This window comes from Budorcas taxicolor, chromosome 13 (assembly GCF_023091745.1).
Source record: "Budorcas taxicolor isolate Tak-1 chromosome 13, Takin1.1, whole genome shotgun sequence".
Classification (NCBI taxonomy): Eukaryota; Metazoa; Chordata; class Mammalia; order Artiodactyla; family Bovidae; genus Budorcas; species Budorcas taxicolor.
Genome location: NC_068922.1, coordinates 25,578,170 through 25,595,033, shown reverse-complemented (window position 1 = coordinate 25,595,033; position 16,864 = coordinate 25,578,170). Strand labels below are relative to the sequence as shown.

The 16,864-nt window shown below is 37.1% G+C and overlaps 2 protein-coding genes across 2 annotated transcripts in view; one reads left to right on the top strand and one right to left on the bottom strand.

Moving 5' to 3' along the window:
- Positions 1-1,675: 1,675 nt before the first annotated feature.
- Positions 1,676-5,248, bottom strand: THNSL1 (threonine synthase like 1). Its single transcript, XM_052651257.1, has 2 exons — positions 5,182-5,248; positions 1,676-3,955 (listed from the first exon to the last, which is right to left on the bottom strand). Exon 2 carries the CDS (start codon positions 3,905-3,907, stop codon positions 1,676-1,678), a length of 2,232 nt encoding a protein of 743 aa, XP_052507217.1. The 5' UTR covers positions 3,908-3,955; positions 5,182-5,248.
- Positions 5,249-12,169: 6,921 nt separating this feature from the next.
- ENKUR (enkurin, TRPC channel interacting protein) overlaps positions 12,170-16,864 on the top strand; it is a 31,765-nt gene continuing 27,070 nt past the window's right edge. Inside the window, exon 1 of the mRNA XM_052651254.1 lies at positions 12,170-12,255. Within this exon, the coding sequence (XP_052507214.1) occupies positions 12,170-12,255 (86 nt within the window). The remainder of the gene's footprint in view (positions 12,256-16,864) is intronic.

Here is a 16,864-nt window from a genome sequence, read left to right as displayed (position 1 = left end):
CTGTACCTATTTCCCTTGTCTACCTAGAATGTACTTCCCCTTCCTTCTCACCTAGAAAATCTTGCCATCCTTCAGGACTCCCAGCAGCTTCTGTGTCTTCTGTGACACCTTTTCTAATTGGGCCATGGTAATCCGACAGCTCTTGACTGTATCCTTTACTTTTTACTTACTCATAAACTGTCTTGCAGTAACTCTTCTGTGTTGAACCTGATTCAATTTTACACGTTGTCTCCTTCACTATAGTCTCGTGGGCATAACTCATGTCTTTTAAAAACAAACAAAACTGTCCCTCCCACTTTCAGAAAAATAGTGCATTCTCATACACACAGGAAAATTTACATGTATTTTCTAAACATACTGGTTACTGAAACACTTATCCTTAAAAGCAAATGATAAAATAACTAAGACACACATGAGTAAGTGAACTTTGAATCCTCCATTATTTTCTGTTTCTTGGTTTTCAAATTTTGGGTTTTAGAATGTACTTTTTAGAAGCTGGAGATCCAAAGTTACCATAGTTTAATTTTTTAAATTTTTAAACAAATCATTTCTGCTCATTAAACTTTTACAATTTTTTTCTTGACAACCTGCAATATGTTTCTTTATGGAGGGAGTTCTCCCAGAAAATGAAGCCGAGTATTATCAGCAAAGTCAAATTATGTTAGGAATGCCATCTTGTGGTTGAGAGTAGTCCATTACACTAACAGGTCCTTTCAGTGACAAATCTTTCAATTCAGAAATAAAACATCCAAGAAATTCACAAATGTAAACCATGATTATAATGCATTGTTACTACAAAGAAGAAAACACTAAATATGTGAATCAATTGCATGTGGTTTTAGCTGCCAAAAAAGACAATGTTCACTGAGAAAAAAGACAATAGACAAATTACATAGGAATGAAGTCCAAATAATATAAGAAAACTGCTATAACTATAACCATACTTAAGACTATTCAAATACTCTGAATTTTGGAAAGCTTTTCTCTTGAAACAGATATGTGATTTTATTTCTGTATCTACTACTAGGTAGTTCTGTTGATGATCACATCCTAGATTTAAATCTTGTGTCTTGATTTTCAAACTACATCACCTTAACTATACATATCCCAAGGGGAGTGAAGGCTGGAACACGTATCTAATCCGGATGGTATAGGATCCACTTAATTAATTATAGTCCAAAATGGAATTTGAAGAGAGTCAAAAATGCCAGCCATTTCTTAATAGATGAGCTTACTACTTCTAAATAAGTTAACCATTAGAGTGTAAATTATCTTTCTAGTCAATAAACAACTAATAATGGTTACAGATATACTATGTAACAACTATGCTGAAATATTTTAAGTGTCAGATAGAGTACCAGACATTTTGGTCCATTTAAAAGTGGGGATGAGGGAAGAGAAACCAATATATCCCGCATGGGTACAGAACACAGCCCAAAGGTCCATGCGTTATGCTACTTTCCGTCACTTCTAGATTAAGGATCCAAGAAGCATGTGTAGGGACAATGGACAGACCTAGAGATGAGGCTACTGAAATTCCAAAAGATAACAGATCTATATACAGACAGACATATTTGCATAAAAAACAAAATGTTACTTGTACTCAAAATCAACTTTTGTGATTTATTACTGCATGCTTTTTACCAGAATTTTTTTTCTTTTACTCAGAAAACTTTCATATGAATTGATTTTGTGCAAGTTTTTCCACGTAATTCTTCAGGACATTCACATCAGCTGCACATACCTGGTGCTCCATCTTCTCTTGCTGTTTTGTTCTCTCTAATAAAGCCTCATGCGGTGGAGGTAAGGCATTGTATGAACTTAGTAAGTAAACTTGACTTGATGAAGTCTGGTTGATTTCTCTGATCTTTAAAGCCTGCATGATAGCAGGTGCAAACTTGGAGTAATGAGCTGTAGAGGATACAATCACTGGGCAAGTTTTGTCTTGCATTCTGTCTGCAACTACTTTCGCAACAGCAGTATGTGGGTCCAAAATGTACCCCGAAGTGTTGTAGGTGGAGTGAATAGCTGCCAGGCACTCTCCCTCGGAGCACCAGTCAGCCACGAAATCCTGCTGAAGTTTCTCAACTAGGATCTTCTCTATCTGGAAGTGATGCTCCTCTTCTAATTGATTAAACAGTCTTCTCATTAACTGTCCATCTTTATTAGCCATCAGGTGTAAATGTCGTTCCAGGTTTGAAGATTTGAGGATATCGATTGCTGGTGAAAAGGTCTTTGCTAGTTTTCTTTCCCTTATATCATAATGTCCTGTTTTTATAAAATCAGTCAAAACATGGTTCTGATTAGAAGCACAGATAAATTTTCGAATAGGGACTCCCATGGTTTTGGCATACACTGCTGCTAAAATGTTACCAAAGTTTCCTGTGGGAATACACACATCAACTGGGCTTCCAAAAGAAATAAATCCTTGGCTAACGAGATCAAGGTATGCAGAAGCATGATAAACTACTTGGGGAAGCAGTCGGCCCCAGTTTATGGAGTTAGCTGAACTTAAGACGGTTCCATATTCCACAGCAAGAAAGCCAGTAAAATCAGAATCTTGAAAAATTCTTTTTATAGATGTCTGGCAGAAATCAAAATCTGACTTGACACCTACTGCCCATCCATTTTCATTCTGACTGCCAATTATTTGTGCTTTTTGAAAATCACTGACTCCGTCTTCAGGAAAAAATGTGGCCACGGCTATTCTCTGCTTGTCATTCTTATTAAGACGACTAAAGCCATTTAAGACTGCACTTCCAGTGTCTCCTGAGGTGGCTACAAGTATCATAAAATTGCAACTTGGTGGAATACAGTGTGCAAAAAGATGGGGCATGAGCTGTAAAGACAGATCTTTAAATGATCCCGTTGGTCCATGAAACAACTCCAGGATGAACTGGTTGCCTGACAGGTGCCTGACAGGGGCGATTTTTGAGCAGGCAAAGTTTTCCCCATAAGCAGTTTCAATCATCTCTCCCAGCCTGGCAGCAGGTATGTCAGCAGGATGTATACATTTTTCCAGAAGTATCTGTGCTCTTTCTATGTATGTTGCTCCTACCAGGCTTTTCCACTCCCCACAGTTTAACTTTGGAAACTCCTTCTCAGGAACAAAAAGTCCACCGTCAGAAGCTAACCCCTCAATCACAGCTCCACTAAAGAATTTTGTTGGAACTTTCTGTTCACAGTCTTTAGGCCAAATGTGTCTTGTGGAAATGAATGTTTCTGAATCCACATCTTGGTATCTTTTAACTGCACTCAGCACTTTGTTGGCTACCTCCTCCGGGGAAGCCCCACTTTCACAAAAAACACGAGTATCGTACCACTTCTTATAGTACTGTCTTCTAAATTTAAGTAAGTCTTTCATAGAGGTTCCAGAATTCTGACCTACAATCCTATCTGTTTTCATTAATTTTAGACGACTGACTATATCTAGTAGAGGCACATCCAGATAAACAATTATTCCATTTTTCTTTAGATGCCACATGCTAGCATCATGCATTGGGTTGGACCCAGTAAGGGAAATCACACTTCCAGATGCAGAGAAGTTTAACACGGCTTTTCCTTCCTCTTCTAAAAATTGCTCATTACCAACATCCTGCAATTTTTCAGACACACTCATATTCCAGGTTTTTTCAAGGATATCATCATCCACATCGATGACACAACAACCCAGTTTCTGGCCTATTATTCTGCCTACTGTTGTTTTCCCAGCACCAGGAGGTCCCATCAGGATAATATTTTTGTCTCCAACAAGAGAGTAGATGGAATGCCATGATTTCCTTAATTCCGCAAGCGCAAAGGTTCTTGAAAGAAATAGCTGTGGATGTTTATCTGTTTTCACGTGGATGCGAGACAAGCATTTCTGAGTTATCTGTTTCAGATGCTGACATCGCTTAAAGTGGAGCATTCTCTTTTCACTTTGCTGCCCAAGCCAACAGAAAAACTGGCTTTGGCCCTTTTCAAAACATAAAGACAAAGAAAGACATTTGGTTACTAATTTCAGTGGGCTTAACATACCAATAGGATTAAGTAGAATCATGCCCACAATACATAAACTTAAAATTCTTCTGAATTTTATATGGCATTAAAAAAGTATCCAAACCTAAATTCTCATATATTATATATTATCTTTTCAGTAATCTTTTCAAGTCTCAAGACAGTGAGTAATCAAAACTTTAACAATTTGTAACTATGAGCAAAAGAAACTTTATTCCGAGAATGTTGTATCATAGATATTTTAAGAAAGATACTAAATCAAATTACTATTTCTTTTCCTATAATGAAAATTGTCTCATGGTTTGTAACCCAAGTAAATAAGGATTACTTGGAGCTGGGATGCTATATACTTGCAATTCAAAAAGCTGAATAGTCTGTATATTTCTCGTTAGTTATATGAACATGTTGATAGACTATCATGTTACTCATAAATTTCTTAGTCAAAGAATTCACAACAAGAAACCAGAATAAAATATCTGCTTATTCAATGCTAAAGAATTTTCCAAACTATAGATCAAAGGTATGACCTTTTCTTTCTTACATGCCTTTTACATGCATACTGTTAAAAATCATGCTTACGTTTTTCACTAGCTTAAAAAAAAGTTAGTGAAAGATATAACATTATGTAAATGTTTAAGAAAAATGGATAATTGACAGCAAACTCAAAGGCTACAGATCTATAACTTCCTCTGACTCGGACCATCACTTTCATTTCTAACTATAAACATCACCAGTGGAGACACAACTCAAATCCCAGACTCCAGAGTGACAGCAAAAAAACCCTCAGGAATGTTTCCATTGATAAGACGACAAACTCATGCTGCCATCTGGAGAAGCTCTGTAATTCCCCCTACTGATCAGATCCCTGTCTTTGGAAATACACTCACCATTAAAACACCAGATGTGTGCCAGACAGGTTGAGACGTTTAGTCATATGTAAAGTAGAATTTAATAACTGCTACGATATTTATTTAAAGTGATTAGAGTAACTTTACAGGCATGTAGTGAGACTTTTCATATATTCTGTGGTACAACCAATAGGCAACTATTAAAACGTTAGATGGTGTGTTTAGACATGTTCTGAAAACTTTCCGTTATTTACTACTCCGATCATCCATGCTACTCCAGCTGTGTTCTCTGATAAAACATTTAAACCATTTTCAGCTTACACTGAATTTAACTTACAAGTTAACTTAGAACTGCTGGGAGAAGGGATGCATTTCCTTATTTGGCTTTTCAGCTGGTATATGCTTAACTCCCACTGACTTGCAAACGGAAAACACACAGGAACCAATGTGAGGTGAAGAGTTTGTGGATGCTGAGGCAAACTCAGTCTTTGCAAAAAGTGGAGTCTATAATGGAAAAAATTTGAAGTTAATCATAACTGTATACCGTATCATAAAATTCCATATATAGTCTATTGTTAAAATGTCCAATTGGAATTTTTTAAGTACAGAAAAATAAACTGACCATGGTTCCCTAAAGCTATTATTGAAAGATTAAGATACTATTTTCCAATATGTGTATCTTACGATAAGATTTTACTAAACAGTACTGAATTTCTGCCATCAAGCAATATACAAGATACTATAACAAAATGATAAATGTAAGTTTACACAATGACACTTAAAATTTTAATGATTTAACTGTACGTTCAGTGATCAGATGGAAAGAAATCAGTGGACTGAAAAGTATGAAATAAGTATCTGAGTTATTCTTTTAGATTGTTTATCCATCTGAATCATGATTTGGATGTAATATCGACTATAAAAAGTGCAAATAAAGTATCTGCCACACATGGGTACCTCTTGGCTATTTAAATGATTTATAATAAATTCAAAGCATATAGCATGGTGATAGGCACATAAGAATATTCATTTATATAATAATATTAATCACTGTCACTCAGTGATAAAAGACTAAAAACATATAAATTGAATCAGAATATCTAGACACAAAACTAGGCTTTTTTTTTTTCCCCATAGTTTGGTTTGTTTATAAACCTTCAGAGAAAATAAGGGGCTAGTGTTAGTCTGTGTTAGTCACTCAGTTGTGTCTGGCTTTTTGCAACTCTATGGACTGTAGCCCACCAGGCTCCTCTGTCCATGGAATTCTTCAGGGAAGAATATTAAAGAGTGGGTAGCCGTTCCCTTCTCCAGGGGAATTTCCTGACCCAGGGATTGAACCCAGGTCTCTTGCATTGGAGGTGGATTCTTTACCATCTGAGCCACCAGGGAAGCCCTTGTTTATACACCTTCAGAGAAAACAAGGGGCACTCATCAATGTTGCTGCTGCTAAGTCGTGTCCGACTCTGTGTGACCCCATAGATGGCAGCCCACCAGGCTCCTCCGTCCCTGGGATTCTCCAGGCAAGAACACTGGAGTGGGTTGCCATTTCCTTCTCCAATGCATGAAAGTGAAAAGTGAAAGGGAAGTCGCTCAGTCGTGTCCAACTCTTCGAGACCCCCTGGACCGCAGCCTACCAGGCTCCTCTGTCCATGGGATTTTCCAGGCAAGAGTACTGGAATGGGGTGCCATCACCTTGGGCACAGGTTAATCCTTTCCCTGAAGTAAACAAAGGGTCAGAGAACTGTACACTTGAACCCCATCAGCAATTTCTTTTATTAAACTACTTTTATTCTGGTCCTATTCTTTAACACTAATTATTTTGAGGACACTATATTAAGCAGCCTGCTTAACCTCCTATTCAGATAGCTTTTACTTATAATACCACAGAGTATCATCATTTTTAGTTCCCAATGCAGAAATTTCTGATATCTGTATTGGTAATAATTGTGTATTACCTGAGTAGCTGGTTTGTTTTTATAGACACTAAACTTTTTATCTGATCTTTTCCATTTTAGGTTGGTTGCTACAATGCTTAACGCCGACTCCATTAAAAGCAAAAGACTAACAAGCGTTAATGCATGTTAACTTCACCTTATCCTTTGTAACCTTACTCTTCTTTGTTTTATACGAATTCAAAGTAGAAAATTGTGACAGTTCAATTTATCAATTCAGTATCAATATTATTTCACCATAAAAATCTTCCTGACACTAGCTTATAAAGTGCTCTAACATGTAACAAATATTATCATTTTAAAGAAAATTAAAGAAGTTACATACTAAATTTTGTTTTGTAACATTCAGCCACAAACTAATTTTAGGGTTTCAACATCCACTGTAGGCCAACCAAACAGCAAGAGAACATGGAATAATGCCCATGGCATATAACTTTTATCTGGAAACTGAATTTTTACTTAAGAGGTAATAGAGTCAGTTCTCATTATTCATGGTAGTTAAGTCTATGAAGTCACCATGAATACGAATTAGTGAACACTGAACCACTGCTTCTGGGGGAAACACTGTTCCTAGGTTCTTGTGAGCCTCTGGTTGCAATATTTTTGCCAACTGATCAATACATAATGTTTTATGTGTGTTTCTGCCTAAAGGCATCTTATTTAATATATACATAATGATTCATTACCGCTAAACTCAGACTTTAACACATGCCTGAAGAAAACTTATCTAACACACACATTTTCTCTGTAAGGCACATGGTGGCCTCACTGCCTTAGGAACACAAGGAAGCACTTCAGCCCTCTGCTTGGGGGCCATTTTAAACAAAACCAGCTACCGGAAGCACAAAAATGCAAAAAATGTGGCCCTTAAATAGAATTCAAAAAAGACCCTTGTTTATAGTAGGAGCTGAAACAAGAAGGCAGAGCATCACCTTACTTGACCCCAACTTGAAACATGCATATCTCATGACGGAAATTTTTCACCACTGTGCATGTGGCCATGAGTACTGCAGAAGTGTTGTAAGCATTAGTTTGGGGTTATAAATACATTTTAGCAAGTAGAATTCACAAATAGAGAACTTGTGAAAAGTGAGGACCGACTGCAAATCATGTTCCTTTATGATTCAAAGCCATATTATAAGGTGTTTTTCATTTACTTATTTTTTAATATGTTTTTCAGTAAAGGGGGTCATGAATAGGCAATTTTTCTTCAGCCAAAGAACAGAACTATTTCAAATTAAAATGAGAGTCAATCACATAAGAGTCAAGAAACAAAACCAGTACTTAAAGACCAAATCTCTTGACCTTAAAGTACTCAGGTTTTACTGAATCATTGATGTTTGCAAATAATTGGTGTAGAGCCAAGTTCTACACAGAATTATTTTAGTAAACTCTCTAATTCCTCAGGGGATGGAAGATGTATACCACTCCATTACACATTAATAATTTTTAAACAGGTTTTCTTACTGGTCGCTTATAGTGTAGTTTTTTGATCCACTAGTTCCAGTAGATACTTCCTGGACATAAAAGACCTTGTCAGAGACAAATGAAAAGGTAGTGACGTGTCAGTGTCACAACAAGAACTTTAAAAAACAGAAACAGAATGTCCACATGTCCGTATTAAATACTGTGTGACCTCGAGGTATTAATTTTAACAATTTTACTATGGCAAGCTGATCAAAACTGAATATAGACTTCAAGGGAAAGAAAGAACAGAAACCACTTTTAACACATTTTTAAATTATTTTCTAAGAATGCTAACAAAGTTACATTTTTAAACCAGAAATACATATTACCTTTTACCAAGTATTGACAGTGATATTTTCCTATGCTTATCCTAGATGATTACTAATTGAAATTATAAGTGCATCAATTTTTACTTCCAAAATAGTCCAGAAAATTCCAATTCCATTATAAAATTACCTAGTTTTCAATACTTCTGGTAAACTTTCAAAATCTATTTAGTGAAAATGATTTAGCATTTGTCACCCATTTAAAATATTTGCTTTCACTATAAGAACTGGCTACAGTTCAATGAACTTTCGAAAATATTTGTGCAATGATTATACTTGTCATCCTGTCATCCTGTTTTAATACAATTTCTATTTAAATTTCTAAGAATGACTAAATCTAGTCCACTATTTTATGAAGAAAGATATTCTAAGGTTTTATTCTTAAAAATTGCTGCATTTTTACAGCAATGTTGTTTTCCCATAAGTAATAAGAAAAAATGCAAATATAGTAGGATATAAACTAACCAGCACAAGGTTAGAAGGTTTGCTTTTAATATGTAAAAATCCTCTAAACAAGCCCTCCAGTTACTTAGCTGACTGAAACAGCACAGTGGAGGGCCCACACTTCAGCGCCACGTGGTAATCACAGGGCAAATCAAAGCATTTTTCAAATTCACCACTCTTCTTTGCCTTTATCTTAGAATCAAAGCCAACTAAGCCTTTTCTGTTGTTAGTCTTTTGCTATTAAATATTCTCTTAAAGGTCTTGAATATCTAATTCAAATGATTAAGTACTCTTTGTAATTCTATAACTTAGAAAAATATTGTGAAGACGACGTCTTTAGAAAGGGTTTATTTTCCTCCCAGTTGTCCTATTTCTACTCCCACCTCTGACCATTTTACTCATCTAAGTAGACTGAAAAAATCCTTAGTAAAACAAACAAACAAACAAACAACTAATTTGTATGCACAACCATTCATATAAGGTGTCTATGCAAACTATAACCCCCAGGCCAAATGTAGCTCACCCCTGTTTTTGTAAATTACCTTTCACGGGGAAAAAAACTTTGCTCATTCATTTCTTTTTTCCCCATTTCTTAAGTATTGTCTTTGGTTGTTTTGCAGCTATAATGGTAATGCTTAAGTAGTTTCAAAAGAATACATCTGGCCTGCCAAGCCCTAAAATATTTATTATCTAGCCGTTTACAGAAAAGGTTCACTACCTCTGATGGCACACCAACACTAATTCTCTGTGGACATACTGAACATAGCATTTCCTTGAACAGAACTGCCATTTTGAGTGAATTATAAAAATCAGGAACGTATTCTTTGTAAACATGCTTTCAGAAGCCAAGAATTACAGACCAGTACCTAAAGGGGAAAAAAGTTCCTTTCCAAATGATTTAACGACTTCCCTAGACTGCATACTAAATACACTACAGTGAGACTTTAAATTCTGTTCGGTATTTTTTAGACCATAATAAATATACTGACATCAGTGAAATTACTGTATTCAGTAACAACAGAAAGTCAAGACTAGCTGAGGCCAGTGGGTACTTACTACCTAGAGAAATCATGCTTTGCTCTATTGACTCTTTCAGGAACTGATAAACATAAAGAGTCCTTAAGTGTTCCTTCTAATTAGAAATGTTATAAACTTTGGCCAAGGACTGTCCATTTGGCTAACTATTATCATTTCAAGTCCTCGGTTCAAATCTTAGCACATATAGAGAACAGAATTATTCTCTACACAAGCTAAGCAAAAATTACCAAAACCATGAAATACTCAAAGTGGAAAGGAAAAGGGCAAAGTGGCATATACATACAAATATTTTGGAAACAGAAAATCTGATGTGAAGAACAGAACCACCAACCCCAAGGCGCCATTCATCTGAAATAAAATGTTTGTTAAACGCCTGGGATAAAAAAAAAAATAGAAACCTGACCAACTGGATAAGAAAACACTAAGTTTATTCTTATCTACTGAAATTCACCAAGAGCCCAAGATGATAAACACCTACACATTCGGCAAACTTTGTTTTAAGTAAGAACTGGATTTATTTAGTGAGAAACAAAACTCCACAGACAGAGCACGGACCATCTCAGAAGGCAGAGCCAATAAACTTTTAAGTCAACCAAGCTACCATGCTGCTTTGTCTCCACCACCGGGCACCCTGGCAGTGACAGGCCTAAACCTGGCCTCTTATCGTCAAGCATCCTTATTCCCTTTGGGCAGACTGGCTTCTGTAAGGTTGGTCAGAACCATATTGCCAAAATGTCTTTCAGAACCTCTGGATGGCAAAGGCTGCTAAATGAGAGTCTTACAGCAGACAATATGGGAATCAGTGGGTTCACGGAAGACCACACGGATCAAACGGAATAAAACCGCTCCCAAGACTATTTTCAAAAAGGGACGCCAGAAAAAAAAAAAGGGGGGGGAGGAGCACAAAATTCAAAGGCCCGTTTAAAACGATTCTTCTGGTTTAGGCTGCTTGCTTAGAAAACAAAGTCAACCCCTAAGAGGAGGGGCCCGATAAAGAGGTAAACAGGGGGAGAAGCAGCGAGGCGCGAGAGTAAGGGAGACAGGTAGCCGAGGGGAGCGGTCCTGAGAGCTCGCACCGGTGGCCGCACGGCTGAGCGCGGGACGCAAGCGGCCGGGAAGGCGGGAGCGGACAGATTGCTGGGATCACCGCCCAGCAGCGCACAGGGGAAGGCACGGACCGGAAAAGGGCATGCGATGGGAACGGACTGATTCTACAGTTTCCCTTTCTCCTCAAATAACTCACCAAGGAAATCACACTGAGAAGACGGGGGGAAAGGAAAGGAAATGGGAAAGAGCTTCCGGAGCCGCCAGCGCTGCCTCGGGACACAGTCCCGCACCTCAGACTCCGGCCCCTGATGGCCCACAGCCCAGGTCCCAGGCCTCGTGAGGTCCACCTCGCCCCAACCCGCGCAGCGGCCTCTGCGCCTGCGCAGGGGCTGGCCTCCGCGTTCGCGCGCCACGCCCACCGCCGAGCTGCCCAGTACCTGGTAAGCGACTTGTCCTGCGCCTCACCCACTCGATCCTAGGCCCCTCCCTCCCTCGTCCTGTTCGTCACGTCGGACGTGCGTCAGCGTGGCCTCAGTAGCTCGCCCCGCCCCAGAGGGTTCACGCCTGTGGACGAGAGAATTGTGTGACGCCTGCACAGCGGCACAGTTTCCCGTCAGTCTGTGGTAGAATTTATCTTTTTTTCCCAAATACACTGAAAAGAGCAACATTTTTAAGGGGACGCCATTTTCCACCCCTTTACTCCCAAAGGTACATATAAACTGTGGTTTTCACGTTGAGCTTCTCTGACAGAAAAGGAGCCCTTGCGAAAGGAAAGTTTGGAAAACTAGATGGCAACGCCACCATCCTCGTTGCCTAGTTACTGTTTCCACGGCAGTCGTGCCGTCAACAACGCTAAGCGAGCCCAGAGTCGTAGAAGGGGTGTTTACTTTCTTGCCAAGAGAGGACTCGAAGAGGTCGCGGGGGAATTGCGTGAAAGAAACGTTCGTTCCTTGAGAAGGCAAGAGGGTAGGAGAGGAAAGGACAAGCTGTGAAGAAAGGGATGGAGATATTGCTATCGTGAGAAAAAAGCTAAGTAGTTTTCAGTACTCATATGGTGGCCATGGATCCAACGGGCCCTTCTGAGAGCATTTATAACCTCATACCCAGTGACTGGAAGGAGCCTCCACAGCCTCCTAGGTATGTGGGTAAGCAACGATTATCACTTGAAACAAGAATGGAGAAGAATTGTTCCATTTCAGGATTAAGTAAGCATCGTATGACTTTCAAAACGAGATTACATTATTTTTATCTCAGTGAAGTAGTCTTGGGTGAGAGCTTCTTAAAGAAGTTGCGAAATATAAGTATTTAGCTGCTCATAATTCAGAGAGAGGGTGGTCCAGTGCTGTGAGAGGGCCATTTTCTTATGTCAGCCTCTTGTTCATACGTGTGTAATTGTTTGTAATTTAATTGTATATGTGTGATGTGGTATGCAACATAGCCTGAAATATCTTAGTGTTGAAAAAAGAGAAGTCACAATTCTATTATCCTGCGTTAGGATACTTGATATCTTGTTTCAGGAATTCACTGTTTTGTTTCTGACTACACCACTGCTTTCTCTAAAGAAAGATAATACCCATTTTCCCCCAAGAGTATTGTCAAATATAAATTTCTATTTGTTTCTGAGCCTCTCTCTTTTTTTTTTTTTGATTGATAAAACAAATGCACAAGATAGTGCCTAAGGTCTTCTTTTGAAGAAGAATGGATTGGCAGAGACCCCAAAATATGTGATGGAGTTAAGATTTTTATATAGGTGTTAAGACCCCTTTAGTTCCCCAAATTTTCAAAAAGGTACCACACAGTAAACGTGTCAGTTACACACCTGGGGACAAAAGAAGGTAAAGAATAGGGAAAATCTCATTCCTTCTAGGATTTTGCAGCTTTACCTTTTTCCTTTTTCTTGTTCCAAGTCAAAACTACACTGAAAGAGCACTGGGCTAAAAACAAAACATTAGGCTCTGAAACTGATTGGTTTTGTGATCTCGAATACATTATTAAAAATTTGTTTTCTGATCTGTAAAACAAATTACATGAACTGGATAATCTTTAAGGTCTTTCAGATCTTAATTGTCAATTTTCTTTTTTAGTAATTACTTGGAGTGCCTAACATCTTCAACAAGTAGACAGATCCTTCATTTTTAAGCCTGAGTATCTTTTTTTAACCAGACCAATACCTATTTTGTTTTCCATTAACTTCTCAAAATCTAGTAGAGATTGGAAATAGGAATTCAAAGTATGATTTGGTACAGTTTCAGAGTTTATGAGAAGTGTTCAAGTTAACTATTGCTGAATGGAGTTTTAATCGAAAATTCCTGTATATTGTACAAGATAAAAGCTCCTCTGTAACCCACTGGCAGATTATATTTTTCATAGAATCCTGAATTTGAATGTTAAGATAGTTTATTAAATAGGTGTTTTGTTTATTGGTAAATTTAAAAAGCTTTACTGTGTCTAGGTGGCTTTTTCAAGAACTTTTATAGGAAGAATCTTTATTTAGTTAGCAAATGTATAATATCACCCTTGGGTAATGTTGCAGTGACAGCTCAAACTCCTTGGTTTACTCTGAAGAAATAAGTAGGAAAAAGATGAATAGAAGGCATCCAAATGTGATGCCAAAGAACTCTTTGTGTTAGGGTAAATTCAACCTACACTGCCAGCAACAACCAAGAAGAGTTTTTAATTTGACAAGATGTGCTTGCAAGACACTAATTTATAAAAAACAGAGCATAATAAAACTTTCAACCAATTCTCTCCCTCCACTGTAACACAAATTGCCCTCACAGTAACACAATCACCCTTACCCAATCCACTTAGTAGTAGTAAGAATTCTTGCTAAGAAAGAAATATATTAAGCTATGACTCTTTGCATCACTGAGTTATATACCCACTTTCAAGAAAGTTCACTGCAGCTCTTTGCAAGTCTTGAAGATGATTGTTCAGCTTTCACAAAGAGGCAGATTCCTTGGGGAAACCACAATTGACGGTACCTGATCTCGCTTACCTCAGAGATTCCAGTCTCCTTGGGGAACTGAAAGATAAACATTAAAGTGTTGGTTAACAATAAAACCATACATCGTTGAAAACCCTAATGAGAGATGCAGATGCTAAATGAGAATTTAGAAAATGGATATATGAAATCAAAGTGGGATGAAGGACACCCTCTTCCAGTTGAACTGTGAGCTATGAGCAATCTAAAGTTCTACACGATTAAGAAGTGCTGTAATAATATTGACCTGAAATTTTAAAACAAATAAGCATATAGCAGTAGTTAACCAGATGTTCATCTAGTCGAGTAGGATAAAAAACAACAACAACAACAACAACAACTCAATGAAACATCATCAGATTGTACCAACTTTTGGTCGATTTCAAATAAATTGCCATGGAAATGTTTATCTAAAGACTTAATATGACCAAATATATCATGACTGTTGGCAAGAAAGTAAGTATGGTATGTTTACTGAATATGGCAACTTTAGTTTTAGAAAAATCTATAGCCCACATCTAATAAAAACTAAAAAGTAGCACCAGTTGTCTGAGTCACCCCTAGATCTTTACAATAAAACCATCTAGAAAATGGAATAAAATGCAACTGTTGAAAGTGTAATGGAAACAAGCTCAGTGTTCATGAATAGCTGAAGGGATAAAGAAGATGTGTGTGTATGTACATACACACATATACATGCAATGGATTGCTACTCATTTATAAAAAAGCATGGAATTTTGCCATTTACAGCAACATGTATGGATTTGGAGAGCATTATTCTTAAGTCAGAGAAAGACAAATACTGTGACGTCACTTGAATGTAGAGTCTAAAAAATACAACAAACTAGTGAAAACAAAAAAGAAGCAGATTCACAGATAAAAAGAACAAACTAGTGGTTACCAGTGGGGGGTTGGGGGGGAGGGAGAAGGGGAATACAAGGGTGAGGCAAAAGGGTTGTTATGGAATTATATGAAATGTGGGTGAAACTCACATGATTTGAAAATTGTAAAGCACTATAGCATTGAAAAAACCTTTCATTCAAAAAAAAGTGTAAGCTTTACATATATTAATTATGAAAAGAAATCACATTATCAAGTTAAAATCAAGTTACAATTCATACATAGAGATATAAAATTTTTTGGAAAATTGAGGTTAAGGGAACCTATTAATAGATCTTTATTGTGTTATTGAGATATAATTGACATATACCATTATATTAGTTTCATCGTTTAAAAATTTGTAATTTGGAAAAATAAAGTTATATAGAATAAAATATCTTGTTTTCTATGACATGGTAAGCTTTCAGTTCACATACGAAATAGTGGGAATGAATAACAAGATGCAATGTTTAAAAAGGTGAGTATACACACTCCTTTGTACCTCAAAAAAGGTGATTAGTCAAGAGATCATATATGCTAATTCCAGTTTCCATGGGAATTTGAAGGCACAGGTTTGGATTGAACATTATTTCTTGAAGGTATCTAATGTGCTCATTCATTTTGGACTGTAATTAATTCCTAGCCATTGAGTTCAAGATTGAGGAAGGTCTTCTAAAAGCAAGAAAAAATTTAATGTTTCTCCACACAAACTTATCTACATAGTAAGATGAGAATACAAGTTACTAAAAGTGGTGTAGCTGAATTTCTGCTTCCAGTCAAGAATGGAATTTACCCTCTCACCTTAAGTAACTAAAACACCAGGAAAGTATATGTAAAACAATGGTTTTTTAGACACTGAACAATAGGCAGCACAGAACAGTCATCTCTAAGTGAAGGGAAACAAGGCCTACAATTGTCCCAATATTCTCCCTGGAGAAAATCTCCAGACAAAAGTTCAGGAAAGAGAAATTAAAACAAAATTCAGCGGTTTCACTGAGTTAAAGTGACAGGATTTAGAATTTGAGGGGGTCAAACCATAGTTCATGGCACAGAGTACTGTAGAGGAGAGAAGTGCATAGATAGAAAATTATGGAAGTATACAGGAGGATTTTCCTGATGTCTTTGGTTGTCAGTCCACATGTATGATGAAACTACCGAGGCCAGAGAAATAACCAACAGAAAGCAGCAGAGCCAGATAAAGTTTATGTTCCCACCAACCAGAGTGAATCTCCTAAGATACAGGGGATTGAGTGGTATATTCAGAAGTAAAAAAAAGTTTCTAGTCCCAGAAATGTATATAACCAAGAGAAAAATCAGTCAATACAAACAGACAAACGATATCAGTGAGAGAATTAGTAGACAAGAACATTAAAACCACTATTTAAAATATTTTCATGTGTTCCAAATGCAGATGAAAACATGAGCAAGACAGAAGGATTAAAAAAAATCTAAGTTGAATACATAAATAATACTATGTCTATGAAAATAATATACTGAATGGGGATAATAGCTATGACACTGAAGAAAATATTTTTGGATTTAAAGACATACTAATAACACAAAATGAATATGAGAGGGAAAATAACTGAAAAGGAAAACAGAATCAGTGAGCTGTTGACCGCATCAAGCAACCTAACACAAGTCTAATTAGGATCCCAGAAGGAGAGTAGAGAGATATAGAAGAACTATTTGAATAGTGGTCAAAATTTTTATAAAATGAATGAGATCTTTAAGTCCACATATCAAAGAATCATTATGAACCCCAAGAAGGAAAAGGAAGAGGAGTAAGAAGAGAAGAGGGAAACCATTCCAAGGGCAATTAACATAAAATTTCCTAAAACCAGTAATAAAGAGAAAAATACTAAAAACAGCCAAGGAAAAAAG